We start from the raw sequence: 22,889 nt of genomic DNA, 5'->3' as shown, positions 1-22,889 counted from the left end.
ATTTTCTAGACCTAAACCAGTAGATCTTCATATTACTAGAAGGCTGAAATGTTTACAAGGCTTATCTAAGCCTCTTGGTTTACCTCCCAATTTATGTCCTTTCATTATACTTGTACTGGAAAATCATAATTTCCTCTAATAGGTGTTTAAAATAAAGGCTACCTTCCCCAATCTGTGAGCCATTACTCTAGAAGTCTTGCAACCAATTGCGAAAGTCTCACCATGAGTTTTCTTTACTAAATGTGAAGACTATATGATCTTTATTAGTACATCACAGCTAATTCTTTTCTGCAGAATTTAAATGAGAATTTCAATTTTCTTCTCTGTTTTTTTAACTGTTCATAAAATTCTGCCTATATTGAATTAAACAACTTTAAATGATTTAAAAAGATTCCTCTGTTAAACTGCAAGTGTGAATTCAAGACCGATGCTTCTGTGATTTTATTGTGCATTCCAGCAGGTGAAAATGTGGGTAGGAGGTACTCGTGAAAATCCTGAAATGCCTCCAAGATCAGAGCTGTGTGTGATCAAAATTGGGTTTAAATCTTTCAGGGGTTAGCCTGGAAGGGTTACTGGGGAGGTAACAACTACTGAAATAGGACAACCCCCTCATAATCTGCTGTGTGAAATACAACTGCAGAAATGGACATGAAAAAATTGAGTTTTGGGGAGCACAAAGATGAGCAGTTAGGATAAAAGTGCAGAGTGACTTTTTCTTTTAAGGTAATCAACAACAAATTCTTGATTGTAGAATAAATTAGATTCAAACTGGTAATATTTCTTCAACTGGGATGTAAATGACAATTTCACTGATTGCATTGGGCATGTTGGTTTATTTGGAGGAGGGGGATTTTGCACCCTGTTCCTTCTTGTGTAGGGACAGTATCAGTTGTCTTTTACTGAGATCTTCATCCATCCCTTATTCTCCACAACGGGATTGGATTTTATGATGTAAAAATGGCAATTAAGGAAGAAAATTTAAAATACCATTGATTCATTGCATTTATTGGATATTTAACAATCAACTAAGGATGCTTTGTAAATATCTATGTCAACTAGACTTGATAGTTACCATAGCATCAGAAAGTATTTTTCTTTGTTTTAAAAGAGAAAGGCTAATTTTGAACCCGAATATGTTTGCTAACTCCTTTCAGAAAGAAAGAGACTTTTTAAAAGGTGGTGATATTTTAGGGATCTGGCTTTTATTGTTACTCTATTATCTCAGTGTAGTATACTACATCTATTAAAAAAAAAAAGACATTAAATGATTTTGTGTTTATATTTATTGTCAGCAATACATCAGTTATGTAAAAATAACCCAGATGAAAATGTAAGACTTCTTACATTTTCACATCATTTGTATTAACTGAATAAAGCTTAGTGACAATATACACAAATTTGCAGTAGTAGTTGTACGTAAACATTTTGTGCATTAAAAAAGAAATATACATAATTTAAAAAATAAAAATGCATTACACAATTTACAAATTAACATTGACCAAAAAAAAAGTAAACATTCCTCAGACAGCTGCCTCCTTGTTCTACAAAATAAATATTCAAGTAAATTAAGTTAGGCAAAATAAATTCTTAACTTTGGGTGAGCACAATTTACATAAAGGTAAAAAGACAGATTTCCATTTCATTCAAGGTATATTTTACAGTGATTTACACATAAAGTTTTTTAATTGGTCTCTTCAGATTGTAATACTGAAAAACAAACTTTATTACATTTTGGCAGGAGGAAGGGAGTTTCAAAATTGATGCTGTATACCAAATATAAACAAGCTTGTGCAGTTGCATCACAGCTTCAAAAAGGAGCTGCTCCAGGACTCAAAGCAGACACAGTAAGCTAGAAACTACAGTTTTAAAAAGGAAAATACAAATCACCACATCAACAGGAAAAGGTCTACTTTGCTATTTTCTGAATGGTTTATTTGATCACTGGAAACATTACTTTCACAAACTAATAATCTACAGTAGTGGCTGCTTTAGGCACTGGAATTGTAGAAGCACTCTGATTTTTAAAGCAAATTGCTTTTCATTCTATACTGATAATTCACTTATTATTTATGTCTGTTTCAATGCTAAAGAGCTTAATCACCTTTGCAACTTTTAGCTTTACATAAAATTTCAGCCCTCCTTACAGCCTAATATTTTTTTTCTTGATAATGAAGGAAGCCATTCTGGCTTCAAATTTCCATGCACTTTGTTTGTAGAAAAAATAATAATAAAAATGCACTCTAGATTTTAAATGCAGCACTAGTATGATGCAGATGTGCACCAGATATTCAGTGATCAGATATAAAATGTGACGCATACTAAAATACTTGCATGGATTGCAAAGGCCAAACATACTTAAAAAACCCTCCTATCTCTTTCTTTGTTCGTCCATTTTACATGGTAAGAAAAAGTAGATGGCATACCTTCAAGTTATTAAATGCTTAGATTTAGGACATAAAAGTCTTCAAGGCAAGAACTAGGCAACAGCTCCTGCTACGACCAGCCTTTATAATAAATAAAGATGACTCATTGCCAATGAAAGAAACCCTGTTCCCTCAATGCCCTATTGGTCCAAAACTATTTGCCAACACAGAATCAGATGTTTAAAAGTACAGAAATCATTATTAAACTTTATGTCTTCACATGTAGTTCTCATTCTTTAAAACTTTTCCATGTTAACTTTTTGTATGTCTGACAAAAGAGGAATCGACCAGGTTTTTCTTGTTTTCTTCTCAAGAATGCTGAAGTAATTAAAATCATCAAAATTTGTTTTTTTCTATGGATCTTTACAAAGTAATGCAAGACTGAAGCCCCCGGTCCTGAAACACGCATATGAATGTGGCACACACTGCTGTGGCAGGGGGCCATGGAACTTCATCAGCTGTGGCTGGATCAAGGTTTAAAATGAGAAATTAAACCTGTACAAAAGACTGTTACTATTGTTCCTCTACTCACAATTCCCTTTTGAGGAATACTTAAACAGTGGGAGGAAGGTCATTTTCTTGATGCAGTAACACCACACTGGTAATATTTTAGCCAAGTTAATGTAGGACCATAATCTCAGACATCCACAAGATGCACATTGGTTCCAAGAATCATTCTACATGGAACAAAGATGTGTATTTATAAGGACTGATGTTAGCCATTGATGTCCATGAGAGTCTTGTCTTTGATTTCAGTGGATCTGGGCCAAAGTTTGCAAAGCTACAGTTTTATTCAGTGTGCAAAACCTGGTGCTTCTTGAGTAAATAGTGTGATGTGTAGGCAGAAGTGGTTTAGGTTATAAAAAAGACCTGAGAACCTAATATTGAACTTTATATAACAATTATTTTTGAGAGGTTGCCTGATAAAGTTTTGTATTGCTTAGTTGTGGCACAGTCACTTGTATGCTTAGACTACACATAGAAGCCATTTGAGGAGAATAACCCTTCTCAGGTCATGAATCACATCTGTAACAGGCATGTAGATACAATGGCATGTCAATGAGCTTCATGTTGGAAGCCTAACACTGAAAAGCCATAAGCATGGAAGAGGTTAACATTGAGTTTTCATACTGCCAGAGTTTTTTAAAAAGTTGTGAGTATTAAAATAGCAGAACTAGCGATCTTATTGTTTACTTGCCAGTACACTCAAGAGTTTAACTTGAGTCTATCCAATTATCCTAATTAGAAAAGACAAAAGGACTCTGAGTATTGCACTGTCAGCAACACTGAAAAAGCTCTCACTAATGGAAGGAAAGAAAAGCAAAACCATTTTATTTTAGTTGAACAATCAGAATACCTTTTTAGACAGGAAGTATGTCACTCAGAATTACAGGGCAACCACTTTTCTTTTTCTTTTCTTCTTTTTCTAACAAAGTTAACAAATATAAAAAATCTAGTCATAAACAGCCTTCAAAGTACAATTAGAAACCAGCAGAATGAACTATACCAGTATAGGTAGATGGAGCAAGAAACTAGACACGTATTACTGCCATGATGTAGACTACGAATGGCTGCTGTGATGAGGAATGGTGTGTACAATACACATCGTTAGCCGATTCCATCCAGTCACAGTCCAAACCGAACACTACTCTCTTCAGGATTCAAGACCTGTCTACTTGACACTCCTTGCACAAGATACATGTTATCCTTTCTGAAAAGAGGCAGTTTCTATGGCAATACTAGTTAAGTGCATATCATGCTGCACTAATATAGTGCAAAAATTTGCCTTACATGTAGCAAAAAAGATGCAGGCAACAGTTTGAGTTAGAGAAAGAAACGTATTGTAACATTTACAACAGGTATTCTTTTTCCAGACAGCAACCACTAGAAAATAGTGAATCTGAGAATGCCTCCTTTCTGGATGTACGTGAGGCCTTTATACTTTGGAGTGGTAACAGGACAGAATTTTGTGAGTGAGTCATTGCCCTCTGAAATACAGGTTAACACAAGTTATCATCAACTGGCAAACTGTTGAACTTGCTCAGTGGGTTAATCCCAGTTAAAAGTTAATATTGTACTAAGCACTAAAATGCTCTTTAACAAGTATATAGTCTGATAGAGTAATAAATATGGTTCAACTGAGTATATATGTTATGCTTGAATATAAAGAGTCATAGACAGCTTGGTACAAACCCTTCATGCGTACTGATTACACTTGGTTAATGATGCAGGGGCTTCCAACTGTTAATACCATCTCAGCTACAGTATTCTGGAAGCAAAAGTGGTGCTTATAGTTTCTCATATTGAGGAAACACCACAGATCTCCAACTGTAGTGTCTATTAACACGATTCTGCCAGATTTCTCAGTGCTGATGGTCTAAAGTAAAGCAATAATACCTTGAATATCCATAGGCATTATGAAATCCATCCTTCTTTATCTATGGTGCAGTTACAAAAGATAAAAAGTCGAAACACTTAATCCACTCCATAGAAAATCCCTGTGGCTTTGGACACCTTCTGATTTCAATCCAAAAATTTAGACTCCATTTGTCACCATGAGAAGTTATATTTTACATATCTGCATCTCCATCATAAGCCAAGGTTAAAGGTTTCAGTCGGTTGTTCTGCCTTCTCTGGGGCTTCTTTGGCTTTTTGCTGAAACAATAAGATAATTTGTAAATAGAACAAGCAACTAATAACATCTAAAGATGGATTTCAGTCTTAAATGAAGGATGAACATGTCGATAGTGCATTTGGTCATTCATTTATATAAGCTATAAGCCCAAAACCTTCACTTGGTTACTAATTATCTCTTTATCCAGCCAAAGCAATATCTAATTCAAAGCTCAGTTGTTCAGAAACAGGCTGTTATGGTGCTGATGCAACTTGATGAAATCATTGGCAGGTACTCCTGCAAAATCAATCAGTTTTCAGAAGAACTTAGAGCATGCAGTGCAATATGTGGTCATGTATCAAAGCCACAATCAGGTCCTTTTAAATTATATGACTCAAATCTTAATCCTCTGTTGATACAGCAAGGATTTCCACAGGAAAGTTCCATCTTTTGATTAGTTGTATCTCATTATACTTGCTGGAATGACTACAGTTAATTCTAGATGTTATAATCGAACCAGTCATAAACAGCAGGGATATGATTGCTAGCCATAACATTCCCTGTCTAGCCTTGAATTAGATTTTAATGCAGCAGTATTTCCAATCCATTTGATATAGCCTGAAAAAATTACCAAGCCAAAGGAAAATGCATGTTTGTGTGTTCTTTTACAGTGCAATATAAGCATTTCTTTAAATCAGGCCTGTGCATCCTCAGTCTTATCCAAAATCTTATCTCAGCTATGCCACTTAGGCTGCCCAAAGCTGAATCTTTGACACCAAGCCTGTTGTTACAGTGGCTTGTGGTGGCCACAGATTCCAGTCCAAATAGTCTGCAGTGGAGTTGAATGCCAATGGATTTCTTTGTCCTCAATCCCGCCCCCCAAAACAGGCAAACACTCCCAAAAGCCTACTGATCCAAATACCTAGAAATGCAGTACAGACTGGTGTGCATGATCATACTTCCCTCACCTTTCACCTGCACAGTCATTTGAATCAGAAATTCCAAATAGGAACTAGAAAACCTCATGGAGCACTCTCCCAAAGATACCTAGTTCAAAAAAATTATTCATGTATGACAAACACCTGAGAAAGTTTTCAGACATTTTTTTGGCACTGTATCTCTATATCCTGTCAATCATCACATCTAACTGGCCTGATTGCTACATTTCCTTCTTGCTATTTCACTCTGCATTTTGCGATACAGACAAAATAAAATTATTATGGACACTGTACATAACAACAGAGATAAACTGAGCTAAAATAAACTGTACACTAAGCTACCCCATATTTGTAAGAAGCTCTTCTAGGCTCAGGAGAGCATCATCGAATACAACTAGAATCCACTAACCTGAGTTTGGACAAAAGGACATGGAAAATTAGACACTGCAGTTCACAGAAGTGCCTGCAGTTTCTACAACAGCAGATGTAAACACTTGCATTACAGTCTGTGTGGGACTGTTTGTTTATAAATAATTAAAGAACTCACCAGGCTAGATAGATCATAGAAACAATAAAGATGAGTAAAACAAATGCACCAGCAGCTACACCATAAACCCAGGTCTTCAGCCTCCCATCTAAAAGGAATGAATGTTAGTCAGTAGTGTTTGAGTTAGTCGTGTTGAAATATTAGTTACTTTAACAATCCAAAGGAAGTGTCTTCACTAACAATTACAGCTTAATAAGAGGAAGTGCTGATAAATAACTGAGCAATGACTTCTCTGTGCACTCGTGCTCTACTTTTCAGCCAAAGCCTGGATAATTCAAATGGAGCTGAGATCTGGGGCAGAGGCAGGAAGCAAGAACCCAGAAACTCAGCCTGGAGCCCACTGATAGCGAGCAATCCCTCGGTGTGACTGCAGCTCATCAGCCCAGGACTCATTTATGCTGTTAGCATCACTTTCCATTCTAGCTCCAGTGAATCAATCTGCCTGTTATTTGTATTCTTGTTGCTATTTACTTTATGTTTTTAAATACTTTTAGAATGTTTTACCTCATCCATACCCTTAACTGCACATACACAACTTTCACTACTGCATGAACTAATAATTTTTAAATTTCTCTCCCTACCAAATGCAAATTTTGTTGTTTTAAAAGAACTTCCCCTCACTGAATAAAAACACACCAAAACAGACAACCAACGATCATTAATAGAACAACTGTCAGTTGTTTCTAAGGACTGTATTTATGTGCAGCCTGGGCAGTTTGTATTTCGGACATGATGTCCCTGCAGGTTGAGGTATACATCCCACTCTCCTTCTTGCTGTCATTGTATATGCACCCACTTCTACCTGGAAAAATGGTGTGACTTTGTGTGTGGGGTTTTACTCTGACCCCAAATGAGGTCAGTGCATGTTCTTTGACTCACTACTTTAATCTAACTTGTTTTGCAAATTTCTAAATGGATTTTTGAAAATATTGTTTTCCAGGAGATTAGCTAGCCTTATTGCACTTCCTTGACAATAAAAAAGTCCATGAAAAACCTGAATTATTTCATTTAAAAATGGAAAAGGTTTTATTTCTTGAAGCTGCATATATTTTCAGTGTAAGCAAACACAGCTAAAATTTTTCTGACCGAACACTTATTGCCTCCTGATACCTCTGTAGAATAAAATGCCATCATCAATGCAGTTTATATTTCCATAATAATAACAAAAGTTAAGAGACTGAGTTTGCTCAGTTACACAGTAGTGCTCCCTATTGCTGTGCAGTTAAGCTCAGGCTTTCTGGTCTCCAGCAACACAAAGCCTTGCAGACAAGTGAATAAGTTGTTCAAGACTTATCAGTATCAAAACATTTTACCTTCATTACCTTAATCAACCTAATGAAAGATTATAACTGATAATTGCTGATATAACTGAAATAACTGATCCATTAAAGATTAATTGAACAGTAGATCTGACCTGACATATCCTATGATATGATATCAGTGAGAGGAATTCAGACTTCAGGACTGCTAAATAGGTTAAGTTTTTTCTCCCCGTGGCTTATTTCCATTGATAAATGTAAGCAGTTTCGGGTTGTTTTGGGTTTGCTTGTTGTAAAATAGTAACATCTCCTTGAAAAAAAAGTCTGGCATTACCTTGTACACGGATATATTTACTTTTGTCAAAGCAAGGAACTCTGTTAATGAGGTAATTCCTATTATGCAACTAACATCTAATTCAGGCTGTCAGAATTCCCCTGGACAGATTATTTCTAAGTATACAAGGGAATTGGCATCTCAGTCTCGTCTGTTTGGGGCAATACATCAGCACAGACAACTGAAGAGGATAGTTTTAATATCTTTTTTTCTGGAACTGCAATATAATTTGCTGAAGACAGTGAAAAAACTTTTACATCTAGACTTGGAAACTGTGAGGAAAGGAATAATCACTCTGGAGTAAATCTAAACCTTTCCAATAGATACCCAATACTGGAAATAAAACAATCAAGCATAAATCTCATCTGAAGTGCAAAACATTCCCTTTCTTCCACATTTGCACATACCTTCACTGCATAAAGTATTAGTGCTACTGAATACAGTTGGGTTTATCCAAACTGAGCCATGTCTCTTTCCTACCTTGAATTACTGAAAAACTGCTAATTTTTCATGAAATCTCTCAACTGTTCCTTGCTTCAAAACCATGCCTGAGCTCACATGAGCATCCACATTCCTAAATAGTTGCTTATTGTTGTCACCCTGGCTGCTACAACCCACCCTCTGGCACTTTCAAGTGGAGTTAGCTAGAATGAGTAAACGATAACATATTTGTTAAGATGCTGTTTTTTAAAGGAGGACCAGAAAAGTTTTCTTTTCTTTTCTTTTATTGTTGATTAAAGTACTTGGAGTAAAGACCACTTTATTGCAGGTATCAAATATAGCATCACAGTACAAATAACAGTGAAAAACTAGTAGGACTAATGGGATCTAACAGAAGTATTTCTAATTTCTAACCCAAACATGATTTAATCTGGTTATTAGAAGTATTGCTATAATTCTGAATATGCAACATTTTATGGATTATGCATGTAAAGATAGTGCTTTCAATTCTGAGATTAAAACATCCAAAAAAGCTTTAGAAAGAAATGAACACCCTAAGACACAAGTGTGTTAGAATATTTAGCTCTATGTGATTTAAAAGACAGTCAAAATGATAAACAATTGCTCTCTTCCATAGGAACAATATTTCGGATGAGCAACATCTTCCTTTATGTTAAAGTATCTGTGAATTAAATTTTTATTTATTTCAATACTCAATAGCACTAGGAAATATTTACTGACATCTGATTACATGATGGGCTTTATAAAGTATTTTTTATGAAATAATTGTCTTATATGTCTTGCCACTCTTGCACGTAAGTCCTTGCTCAGCTCTAAAGAACATGGTCCATCAAAAAAAAAATATTGCCTATAGAGACTTGGGGCATGTCTATGCTAAATATCAATAATATGGTTAGCTTTTGACTAACGAATTAGTTTAAACATGGATATGGCAAAAAAGCATTAGCATATCTATACTGGTTATTTTCCTACAATTTTATGCTATGGCTGCAAAATTTAAGCAGCCCTTACCCTTTGCAGTCTTCAGTGCTACCATTTCATTCCTCTATCAACAGCATTATGGGATGTGACACCATAATTTAGTATCCTGGCTTACACCTTTGCAGCCAACTCCCTTCTAAAGTCACATTTGAAATAGCTTCTGTGAATTTTAACAGGCAGAAGGGATTAAAAGGAAATCTTCCGCAATACAAGTTTGCATTAAATATATTGACGGAGTAGTGAGAGGGCTAGGGGTTTAATGTCTCTTCCTTTGTTTTCAGTCAGAGCAGATGCCTGCCTTCTTAAATGAACACTTAAGGGTTTTCTTTTCTTCCCTGGCATCACAAAAATGTAAATGCCAGACCCTGCAGCAGTACTTAGCACTAAGAACTGGTCATTGCATGACTTCACCTGGCCCAAAAGGCTGTAGAAACCAGGTCCTTCCTCGTCCTGACTGGTTACTGGAGGGCTGGGTAGGGTTCACAGCTCGACTGGTTTTCACATCTCCCTTTTTGTCCTCCATGGTGGGGATCACCACCACTGGGATGAGAGTGCACTGTTCGAGTGTGCCATCGGAGGACATAACTTCAGTGTATCCATCTTCACAACTGCACGTTCTAGTCTGTAGGGAACAAGTGTTTTACACTGTGTAGCAGAAAAACAAAGTTTTCTGTGAGCTATAAAATATAATAACATGGATGACTGGAAGAGAAGACTGTTTTGATGAGTGCTAGCATGGAGGGTACCTCTTCGTATATTTTTATGCAGGTTCATATCATATCAACAGAGATTATTTAACATTTAATTGAAAGGTAAAAAAATCGTCCGAGGCTGATTTTAACAAATTAATGACTTGTAAAATCTCTGAAAATACGTTTTGCTGATATAATCTTTGTAAGTCAGAGAGACGTGTGGGAAGCCCTCATGGGGGTGTTTTATGCTCCAATGCAGTAGCACATACCTCACTGCAGTAAGCGTGGGGTTGGCTGCACGGTGGGTTACATGACCTGTCAGCATCTGGTTGGCGCATCACTAAACAGCCCCCTGTAGGACAGAAAATCATATTTTGACATGGTAATACCTCACCACTGATGAAATTACTGATGTCATTACTTGCTGCAGCGTATCATGGATGTCAATTTTATTGCTAATTTGAATTTGAGAGTCCTTCTCTTATTCAAAGGTGAAGGATAATTGGTATCAAGTATTTTCTTATGTGTAGAATAAGGATACAGGAAATGTATTTGATTTCATGTGCATTTTAGAGAACTAATATTTGGCAATGGAACCTTTTATTTTCTGCTTTATTCCTTCGGTGGATTGCTCAAAAAACAGTTTATGTGCTTTGTTGTACTCAAGGGTACAGATTTTGGTTCTCTAGGGCCCTCCTTACGAGTTCCATATTAAAACTGTGGCCATAATAGAAACAAAAGCATGTTTTTGATCTATATCATTGCCTGTTAATCTGAAACAAGTTACTCATCCTGTTTATGAAAGGATACCTGTTTTCTGCTGCTCCTCAGTGGTCACTTTTACACAAACTATAGCTTTGCCTTTACGAAGTGAGGTTTTATGTTAGTCTAAGATTTTTTGAAAGGAAGGAAGTATTGTCAGTAAAAGCATGTACTGAATGTTACAATATTGATGATATACCAGATTTCAGTCTCTTCCCTTTTTATACAGACCTAGTTCTCATTTCTACAGCTTTATGTACAGTGCAGTTATTGTTATGGACCAATACACACAATCAGGCTTTCACTATCATTTCAGCCAGAATGACTTAAATATACATTTATAATCAGTTTGAATTTACCTGTGTTTCCTTGTAGCTCACAGAGGCAGGATATGCATAGTGTAGTTTAAAATTTATACTGCTACAGGACAACTTATCTTGCATCTCTCAAATTAATAACATTTTTATACTGGTGTGATATGATGATGAAATCCTGATCGCAGAGCTTGGTCACAACCATAGCAGATGCAGTTAGATGTGGTTATGTAAATCCAAGTGTTAACGGGATGGCTGATGAAGAACAAAGAAAACCCTGCTGGTTGCCATACGTTTTCCCCGCCCCCAGAAAGGAAAATCATACATCCTAGCATACAAATCACATGCCTGTGGGAATCTATGTAATAAAATATCAGTCATCCAAGGAAACTGCAGAAGGAAAGAGTTGCCTCATCGCCCATGGGAAATAACACCTTCAAGTAAAAAAGAACTGTTCAGCACAACAATATTATGCAAGTAAGTAAATAAATAAAGACCTTAAAATACCAATAGGACTCATAATAAAAACTTGATAATGCTTGATTAAAATACACTATGTTAGAGCCAAATGTGCAGCAATAAGGCAGCCAAGAAACACAGTAATCAGAGATATGGGTTAATTCTAGATCAAAATAGATAATCTCCATTTAAATCAATCGTATATGTGCATCTATCAGCTTGACCTCTTAAAGGAACTGTAGTTTATATAAAACACTTCCAAAAATTGTACAAATGTAAATTAAAATCTGGTTCACTATTGCATATTTAATGAAGATAAGTTCTCACAGGACATTATACTTCAGTGTCGTGTTTGAAAACGGTCAGGAACATATGAAAAATATAGTTCTGCATTGCATGAGGACTGGTGATTGCATGTTCTGGGATTTTCCACTAGCCTTCATTTCAAATCAGAAAGCTACCAAAGCTTTAAAACCACATACAAACAAACTTTGAAACAAGAGATACAATGTAGGTCTGAGATTTGTCTGCCTAAGAGGTCCAATCACACAAAATCTGCCAACAACACATATTCATACATTTGTCTTTCCTGGAATATATCACTTGGCTGTATTCAGTCACATCAGAACAAACGATTATTTTCATGTGACTGTGGTTTATGAATATATTTTGATTTTAACATCTCTGTAATCTTCAAGAAGCTACTTATTTTGAAATCCTATAGGACCTTTCATAGATAATATTCTACACTAATCTCAGTAAGAATTCTTACTTAGAGTTTTACTTACCATACAAACATCTTAGCTAAACAGGACACAATCCAGGTGCATGAATAATGCCCTGTTGAATTTGTTGTGAACGTGATGCGTTTTAGTAGTCTTACAGCACAAGGTGAGATTTGCAAGAGACTTGGAGCTATTATTTTAACACCTTGTAAAATAACAAAGATCTTTTATTTCTACTGCTACAACAGACAGTAGTGTTGGATTCCAGCATCAAGAAGTATTATATTGGCAGTGCATGAATAACAGCATCCTCCTGTGGCTGACCTGACAGTGGCTGGCATTGAGGATGTGTTTACTATCTCTGAGGCTCTTTTGCTGTCACCTGGTTGATATAAAAATTATTGAAACAAGAAATGCATAACTCTTAGCTTAAATCAATCCCTATTTCTGGTAGATAAATCCATATAGATATATATGAAGATTTTCTTGTATTCTGAGACCTCAATCCATCTGAATTCATGTTTTATATGTTTCGGTCTGCACAAAAAGTCACTACATCCCATAGCTGTGCACTGAAGTATCCTAATACAGGTTTATGGCACTGAAGTAGAGAAATAAACTTATATTAGCACGTTAAATAAAATTTTATATTTTCTCATTTTAAGGAGATATATCATATATAGATGATATTATCAAGCCCTGCAAATTTCCCTGCCCTTGTATAGGTGCAGAAATGACCTTTAATACATAAAAATTCTATTTGTTGTAGGGTTTGAAATGTGAAATCCTAACTTTAGAAGTGTAAAGATGTCTATGGTAAAAAAACCAACACATACAATGTAAAACATACCAGGTCTACTATGGAAGAGATTTATATTTACTTCCAGCATTGCATGCTGCATAATTTTGGAAAAGAAACAACCTCTGAAATACGCAAAACCATGATGATTCAAGACAGCATGTTGATTCACACATGAGGAAGTGTTTTTAGCAGATTCTTTTTAAAAAATAAATTCAATTTGTTGGGAAAATACGTTATCCACCTTCTTTCCTGCCTTTTTTGTGTACGGAAAAAGAGTACTTACCTGTGACATTTAAACCATCTGACCTTTGGCACCACACGGTCCGAGAAGATCCCTTCCATGGGCTAGCCATCCACTTGTATTCATAGCACTGGCCATCTACATAGAACATTCACTTTTCAATCAATTTGAGACAAGATTTTAGACAGCAGCAACACTCATCGGTAGACCATACTCATTATGTTACCACACTCATTATGATTAATGGCTTGTACAGCTAAGTAGGCCCCTTCCTCCTTCACCCAGAAACTTAGAAGGGTGCACTGCACACATGGAGGGCCCAAGGTCTCCTGCACTTAGTGAACACTTATAGATTAGACCAGATGTGTCCTGAACACTAACGGTAATGGTTGTACATGCTGCTGGTTGAGTAAGCCTAATGTAGCTAATGGGTAAAATAAATGTTTCCAATAACGTCATAATGGTTGTGGCCCATCTGTTGTGCAAAACTCATTTAGGAGTCAAGTTCCTTTCCTGGTAACACTGAGCATCAGCCAATGCTCCAGTGCTTGGTGAAGTGGCCAGGGCTGCATCTGGCTTCACATCTCAGCTTTGCTATGCAACTCTCATCTGGCCTGGGATGAATCATGATGTCCTTCTGCACCTTAGCTCCCTTATAAAGACAAAATTCCTTTTTTCCTGATCTGTTTGGCCTCTGAATGGACAGGAAATGTTTGTACAGGAAACCACTTTTCTCAGATACTTTGTCCAGTATCAGAGGTAAGCATGGTTGAGACATTTTAATGACACTGCCATGCAGTTAACAATTCAATGAGCAGAGAAAAATCTAAATTTGGTTGTGCATCAAAACTTGAAGATTTCTTTTGATTAATGTTATTAAGCAGATAAGGCAACTGTTTGCCCCATTTCATAAAAAGAAATGTCATTATTAAAAAAGGATAATTTAAAAGTGGTAACATATGCTAGTTAGCATTTGAAAGTTTTTCTGTTTACAGCTGATATCTGGAAAACAACAATTTACATGTATTTCTGTCTGCCAAATCCACATTTGCCTAAATTTGATACCATGAACAAAAAAACCCCAAAATTATTGTTCTGTTTTTTTTTTTTTTTTCTTACAAGAAGTAGCCTTACATATATTTTGGTGCTTACCATTGCATGGTCTTGTTTCCACAGCCTGTTCTGGACAGAGATGTTGATTCTCTAATTCCTGAATGATCACTGCTCGAGATCGGACTTGTATCCCTCCAAAGCCAAGATCCTCACCATTAACACAGGTTAGCTGGCAAAGGCTCCATTCTGACCATTCTCTCAAGTAACAGTCTCCTGTCAAAGAACAATTTTATAAGACGAATGATCATTGTCTGTGAAAAGTTTTTCACACTGACTGTGTCTTATAAAAACCATGTCCAAAACTAGTTTATTAATTTTTCTGTCTTTCTAGTTCCTTTCATTTGTCTTTTCAAATTTGACTTGCACATAAGAGAAGGGTAGTTTCCTGTAGAATTCCCATAAGAGCACTCTCATTTTGAGTTTCTGAGCAACGTTCCACCCAACATCTCAGTTTTTGCAAATTTTAAGGTATTGAGCACTGTATGGCTTATACTAAATTTAAATACCTGTTTTGCAATTCTTCTTTATCTTAGAAAGAGAAAGCACTGTGTAGTATTAAAAAGATTAATTGTTGCTTATCCTCATGAAGAATTTCTCCACAGAGATGCAGAAGCATCTGCTAGAACATTCTTTGAATGGAATGGAAATGGGAACATGATTAAAATGTCTGCTCTGGCTATTTCATGTTAGGATAATAGAGATTTGTAGAATATTACAGTGTAAAACTGAAAAATAAAATTATACTAATGACACTAATTAGCATGATTAGCTAAAGAACATTTAAGGAAGATCTGAGGCACAACAACACAAAGAGACCATTTTGTTAAAACTGCAGTTGAAAATGGGACTTGACTGTGCAGACTTATAAATAAACCTCTTAGTTCTCATTATTTCAGTGAAAAAGCTATTAAAAATTCATGCTACCTTGCATTATACTGATGACAGATATAATCAGTACTGTGTTGACCAGATGCCTGATTAATGAAGGAATTTTATTTGCCGACGTTAGGAAAGCACGCGAAGAAATGAATAATTGACGATCTGATGTATACATAATAGGAAAACAAGTAGTGATTTTTGGAAACATTAGTTGGAGCGTATCATTAGCACATCCCCGTGGGGCAGTTATTCTTGCTGGCTAAATGTGAGATTGCTGAGCAGGTTTCTGCTCAGCAAAATGTAAAGCGAGCAGTAAGAAGCTCTTTTTTTTTTTTTTTAAATAAATTTGACTTATTTGAAAATATAACTACAAGCTTTGCATTCTTCCAATCTTTATTTCATAAATAAAAATATGTGAAAATCATGCAACTGAAATGCTATGCACACAGCAGGGATGGAAGCCTCTCCATTTTTGATTATTTTCTGTTTATTGATACAACTTTACCTTCAGTCCAATCTGAAATGAACTGGAAAAAATTCTGAGAAAGAGGAGAGTCTCAGCAGAATGAAAATAGAGCACTGGTATGAAATGGTAGCTACATTAGAACTGATGGAGTTAATCACTTCTTCTGAAGATACGCCACTAATGACTAGTGAGAAACAGCAACATACTTCATATCCTACAAGTAAGAGTTTGAAATGAACTGGAGGGGTTTTGCTGGAAATTAAATAGCTGTTATACACTCTTAATCCTTCTCAGTATGAGGGTCATGGACCTGATCATTCGTAACAGCTCCTTTGGGTTCAGCTCACAAAGGCAATGATAGTGCATATCACAACCAGAGAGTTAAAGAGCTAGAGACACTCATGTCTTCTCAGAGACCAAAACATCAGTTTCATTTGGAATAGACCTTTTAAGTAAAAATTAAGATGCCTTAGATTAGCTTCTTAGACATCTGTAAAAGTTCTTAAGTCACTGCACAAAGTATTAATAAAACTGTTAGGTGATCTAAACACCTAAAGCTAATATTTAGCTGTGAACCAGCACTATTTTCTTGAACATAGGTTTTATTTTAAAAAATTTTGTGAAAATAATATATATTCTTAGGCACAACCTGTGACTGAGATATGTCATTTACAGAATTTTTTTCTAATTGACTTACTGTCATAAAACCACTCCTAGAAAGTCACTGTTGGACATTTGATGGATGAATCCCATCAGTAAATCACATAAAAAAAGATTTAATTGTCTGTAGCTAATGCTAGGCACTAATAACTGTAATGACGCCCAACCAATCTTGAAATGCAACATTTATTTGAATAGCTTTGTTACCTGGACAAGGGACAGTGCAGGTTTCCTCAAGAATCATCTTCTTATCACCATCTATAATAGGCTCTATTTCTCCACAGAATTCCTCATCTACTACTTTACCAACATCTTCAATGGATCCATCATAAACCACACAGGAAATGTTCCTCACTCGTGTTCCCTCTCCACATTGAGCATCCTACAGAATGAGGACATATATGGATACTTGACAGAAGAAAGTGCCAAAAGACTAGATCTGAGCTACATGTCACTCTATCTCCTATTATTTTTGCTTAACTACTTAATCCCAGTAAGGAGGAAAAATAAAAGACAAAAGACATGGTTCATCAGTTCTGAAACAAACAAACAAACAAACAAAAACCAACCCAAAATTTCTGCTGGTTGCTAATTATGCCTTTGAACTGCAACCATGGCAATATTTCAAGTGAAGATCTCTCCTAGTATGTGAATCTATTTCTGCTGGTATTCTTTTACAATAGAAGGATTTCAGTTCCTAGCAAAGATGCTGTTCAGGTATCAAAGTTTACATTTATCCTTTGAATATCTGTAGGACAATGTTGTATCTGTTGACAAATATGAACTCTTAGAAAAAAATCTTTAGTTTTTGTATAAGAGAGGTGGAAGCAAATTGTTTAGTGCTGTGAAGCAGGTATCTGAGTATATCACAAATATTCCTAGATATGAGCTCCGTAACTTAAAAGTCCCACATGGCTTTTACCTCTACTTTGCATGCAGACCATTGACCATATTGCCATCGATAACAAGGTTTTACTGGACAGGGTTTGAATTGCTCCATCTGCGAAGGACAAGGCCTCCCATCCCCCTGAAATGGCTGATTTATGGTCCTTTTTCTGATCATTTTCCCTGTAAACAAGAAATAACAATATAACCAACAACAAAGTGGTTGGACCGATTTATTCCTCAGGATGGTTCTATTTTGCTGAAAAGTGTTGCATTTGTATGAAGTAAGTTTTTCCACATTTGACAAATCGGATGGGAAAGTAGATCTGTTATATGGATTCATATTTTCCAAGTCCGACACTTTATATTACATTGTTTGTATTGCAAGAAGTGCAAAAGGATGTCAGATTAGGATTGCTCCTGTAACAACAAACAAAAGCAGGAATTTCCTAGTTCAGAAGCCTGTGGAAAAATATTCTTTCTGCATGTAACAATACGTTTGTGGCATTTCAGTGTACCTTCCTGCTCCTTATCTGTAGTTTGTTGCCAGAAGAGACCAACATGTTCTGTTCTTCCATGAGTTAACACAGAAACATGTGTCCCATGATTGTCTGATTCCATCAAATAGAAACAGCTTGCAACTTTCCATCACTGTCTGTCTGGATAACGTGACACGCAGATTTTGCAAGAGATGGAGGATTCCTCACTCAGGCCCAAAGAAAATTAAAATGCAATAGGCTTATCCAACATTAATCTTCTCTTCAGCCATGAGTAGTCTGCTACCCAGCTTCACTGAGAAACAGATTCTGTTTCAAATACTTATATAAACTGAAAGAGGAAGACATTTTTATCCTTTCAGCAACTCTTGCTTCTTTCATCTTGCAGTGGACATTAGACCATTATGCTTCATAACAGAGAGGTCATGTGATATAACCAAAAATTTTATTCTGTGTCAGAAGTAGTGGTCAAGTGGTTGCTCTAGAGTTGGCACCTCACAAAGGTTTCCACAAAACCAACACAGCTGTGGTATTAGAATCTATATAGAGATTAAATATAAGAGTCAAGTTAAAAAAAAAGTATATACTTTAATTTGTAGACTGACGCTAATAATAAACTAATTACACAGATTTACCTACGTAACAGCTGGTGTTAGCTGGCCAAAACAATTCACCTTTAATTCCACATTTCAATCTGATGCATTTGAAATTGAGTACCCTAAAGATAATGACATGAATCTTTTGCTGAGAGCAAGTTACACAATGCAGAAACAGAACTGTATCAATCTCCCAGACAGCTGTGTTCACTGCAGCCAGCTAGAAAGATGTTTGCCAAGTGGAGCCTCATCATTCTTCAGTGCACAGCTGCTCCAACTGAGATGTCACAGGATAAAAAATTATTTTCTTGAAAAGTACTGGAGAAAAAACTCCAAAAAACAGCAAAGAGCAGACTCCTTACACACAGATTTCTTCCTCAACTTTATGGGTATTTGCACGTGGGCACAAAAGTAGTTAAGTTTTGTAGTCATTTGGTTTATTATATAGTTATTACTTATTGAAAAAGAGCAGTTATTTCAAACTTCTTGCCTAATAGGAAAATTACAGCTTCAAGGCCCATATGTGAGGTTGTAATCATCTGTTAAAACCACTGAAAATTTGAAAGTTGTTTTACATTACTATTTAAAATAAATTTTCTCACTTACACAAATAAATTCTAGACTTGGCAATCACAGGGATTTCAGACAGTGAGCCACTTTCACATTTTGAAAAAGCATAGCAGCAATAATTCTCATTCAGAAAAATATCTGGTCAATTGTTCAAGTTTAGCATATAAAAGACAACTTGTAAAGGAAATTCTGACAACATATGTAATACTTTAATAGAGCTGTTAGTTTAATTTTCACTATGTAAAGATTATTTTGAATGCAGAAGTGTAGAATATTTGAATGTAGAAGCCAGGCTTTGAGAGAAGCTCAAAGACCTGAAACATTATTACATTATTAGATACTGCAGTTTCAAATTATTAACTGTCATAATTTTTGAAAAATTAAAAAGCCTATTGGGATCCTGAAGTAATCAGATTTTTCAGATTTTTGTGTCTAGACCTTTTCCCTGTGGTGCACTCCCCAAGGAACACAAAATAGATGCAATACACTTTTACCCTGAGCCCAACAGTTTCAATTGGATTCCATACACCGCTAATCATCCAATATCTGTAGCGACATGTTCCAGACATGATTACAGAATGAAGAGGCATCATAGATGAGCTTCTACCCTTCCCTTTCAGTATCATGTATACCTTAGTTGCCTGGCACAATGGTGCTTTCTGGTCCTTATTCTGAGTCACGTTAGTGCAAATAAATAACAAGAATTTGCCTTTGATATCCATTATCTGACATAATTTGATTTAAAAAACCTTAGACAGTGGTCAGCAACATTTTGTAAAAAAACTAATGTGATCACAGTGAAAGCAACTCGTACCCCTGTGCTTGTTCTGTGTTTAAAAATATGTGATTAAATGTATTACTTTTAATCATTGGACTCTTTGACAAGTTTATCTGTTCTAAACTCACCACTAACAATGAAACTTAAGAGAAAATCCCTCCCTCCTCTTCTTCCCTCCACCAATGAAAAGTAAATATTCACATCAATGTTTATTTTTGTCTCAATATATCATTCATCATATCTCACTTAGTCTCCAAAGTCAGAAACTATTCTGAGTGATCCCCATCACTTTCCCTAGCTACCTACATTTTCTAATTCTGCAAATAGGGGTATTATTACTTTTATCGAAGGAAAAAAAATACCTCAGTCTTTAAAATACATCAAAGATATGTACTGACCTGTAAGGCCACATATTTGAGAGCACTCAGACCAAGGGGACCAGTCAGAGAGCTGACAGTTCACAGGACATTCCACCACACAGGACATATTCATTTGCCACGTCTTTTCCAAACCAAGCTAAAAGAAAATGTTAAATGGTCAGCACATAACTCCAGGCCTGTGTCATTAGTGCAAGGTATCCATTTAGACATGGTGAAACTGACATAACTAAACCTTTAAACAAGCTGAGATCAATGCTTAATAAAAAGTAAAGCAATTAGGGCATTTAAAAGTCTCACTTCAAGACAGTCCTAATACATATGCTGATGTTTAACTACGTACTTAAATTCTATTTTAAACAATTATTTTCTAATTTAGAGCCTACAAAGGGCTTCAGCTCTACAGTACTACTTTTTACAATGGGTAAAGAGCAAAGTAACTTACGAAGTATCAACTATTTTGAAATAGAAATGTAAAAATACTGAACTATCATCAGCTATTAGCAGTTGAATTGAAGTGATGCTAGGAGCCAGGTTCAAAACTAGTAACAGGAGGAGGATGAACATGTATTGGATGGTCAGTTTATTTTATCAGAAGATGTGCAGATGCTAAAAGTTTACAGGACTTCCAGAGAGTGAACAAGTTACTGGAAGTGAAATCTGAAGATTTAAACACAGAAACTACATTGGGCAAAGGCAGTACAAGAGCTGAAAACAGGTGGACCCTGCAAAAGGAGTAGATTGAAATTCATTGTCTGTCTGTCCTTATTCTTCCATAGGCATCCACTTACGCCTCTCTTGTTCTTTTCCATATGTGGTATATAAGTGCATGATATATATTATGCTATCCATGCAAAAATATTTACATGACATGGACAATGATTTGTTCTAAAAAATACTGTTTTGTATGTTTTTCTGAAAAGCTGTGCAAAAAAGCAGAATCCTCTCACATCCATAAAGTAAAAGCTGCAAGTGCTGGGGAAATATAAGAGAAGGGGACACAGAAAATAACCAGACTCACATGTTTTCCCCAAAATATATTCTGTACTCAATTCTTCTCTGTGTAAGATTCAGCCTAATACTAACAAACAATGGAACAGGCACCCAGGGAAGGAAGAGTTTTATGACTTTTTCTGGGAGATGGCCCAATGGCTACATGGTACTTTAGTCCGATCCTGTAAAGTCATTTCTATGTTCGTCTGAACTCCCAGGCTCCAGATTTTCCCCACCCACAGAAAGAGACATTCTCATTAAGACACATGAGAATATATGATGCAAGATGGAATACAAATGATGGCAAAAATATTAGCATGACAATAATAATGCCTGCAGACTGCATAGCTTCGGAATGAGCTGGTTATACAGTGTATGATATAAAATGTGAAACAAAATCAATCCTGCCAATATGAACAGATCTACAGCTTTCCAGCATAAAAGATTGTCCTCTTCATTGGCTCTCACCAGCAGACCATCATCACTGAGGCCTTTCAGAATCCCAGGAGTTGTGAATATCTTTACTAGATAAAATCCCCACAGGGTTAGAAAAAAAAAGCAAAAAAAAGCAGTGAACGACATTTCAAAACCTATTAATTTCAACAACTGGAAAGGTTAATGACATAAAGCCAGCAGTTAAGACTTTCAAAAGGAAATAAAAACACTATTTCCTACTAAACACAAGCATAGAACAATAATTAGGCACAACATTAACATGTCCTCCATAAATAAACTACCACAAGTACTGGAAATGTCTCATCCTGATAGACTCACCATGTTTTAAATTTGCATTTGTAGTACCTTTTATTGAGACAAATGAGGTTTTAGACCTCTGTTCTGCTTTATACATCAAAGAATGAGTTCTTGGTTTTTCTCAGTGGTACAGTATAGCCTTGATTATCCAGCTATCGCACCCAGACAACACCTGAAACCTTTGGATAATCTGGAATTTGGATGATTAGGAAATGAGAGAACTCTCTTTGAAGTCCATATTTGGGTCAAGTCTTCCTAGCAAAGGCTTTAAAGCTTGCTAAATTGATTCCTGCCAATTATAGAAACACGACTGCTCTCTTTCGAGACTGGCCTTCTCAGCTGGACTTTGGCAGCTCAAGAGGGAAAAGCCCAAGAGAGATATTAACAGTGAAGAGGAGAAAGCTGAAGGCCAGATTACCCACAGTGACCTTGTATTTGCATGTCTTAGATACTGAAGTGCTGCTTAAATAGATCTGAGGAACAATTGATGAGCTGCAATTTGATAGTAATCACATATTCTTTGCTTAACCCTCTCCTTCCTTCAATTGATGAACCATAGTTCACCTTGAAGAGCTTAGAAAACATTTGGAAAAGTGTTCAGTAGCTCCCTTACCTCTGTTCTGGATGAGCTGTGGTTTCAGACTCAACAATGGCAAGTATTGAAAGCTACCCCTGAGTGCCCTGTGCTCCTGGTCATACATGCCAGGGGCAGCAGGCTGCCATAGCAGCATGCTATTTAAACCCTGTGACCCACAAAAAGTATCTATTT

At 36.1% G+C, this 22,889-nt stretch overlaps 1 protein-coding gene across 1 annotated transcript in view; it reads right to left on the bottom strand.

Annotated features, from left to right (window-relative positions):
• Positions 1-4,537: 4,537 nt before the first annotated feature.
• LOC103808908 (thrombospondin type-1 domain-containing protein 7A-like) overlaps positions 4,538-22,889 on the bottom strand; it is a gene marked incomplete at its 5' end in the record, with an annotated part of 29,816 nt that continues 11,464 nt past the window's right edge. Inside the window, 9 exons of the mRNA XM_009081715.1 lie at positions 4,538-5,078; positions 6,523-6,610; positions 9,970-10,180; positions 10,520-10,602; positions 13,596-13,691; positions 14,706-14,879; positions 16,879-17,053; positions 17,594-17,739; positions 20,396-20,513. Of these exons, the coding sequence (XP_009079963.1) occupies positions 4,994-5,078; positions 6,523-6,610; positions 9,970-10,180; positions 10,520-10,602; positions 13,596-13,691; positions 14,706-14,879; positions 16,879-17,053; positions 17,594-17,739; positions 20,396-20,513 (1,176 nt within the window). The remainder of the gene's footprint in view (positions 5,079-6,522; positions 6,611-9,969; positions 10,181-10,519; positions 10,603-13,595; positions 13,692-14,705; positions 14,880-16,878; positions 17,054-17,593; positions 17,740-20,395; positions 20,514-22,889) is intronic.

The sequence above is a fragment of the Acanthisitta chloris genome, unplaced genomic scaffold, assembly GCF_000695815.1.
Source record: "Acanthisitta chloris isolate BGI_N310 unplaced genomic scaffold, ASM69581v1 scaffold24499, whole genome shotgun sequence".
NCBI lineage: Eukaryota > Metazoa > Chordata > Aves > Passeriformes > Acanthisittidae > Acanthisitta > Acanthisitta chloris.
This window is presented reverse-complemented; position numbering and strand designations above follow the sequence as displayed.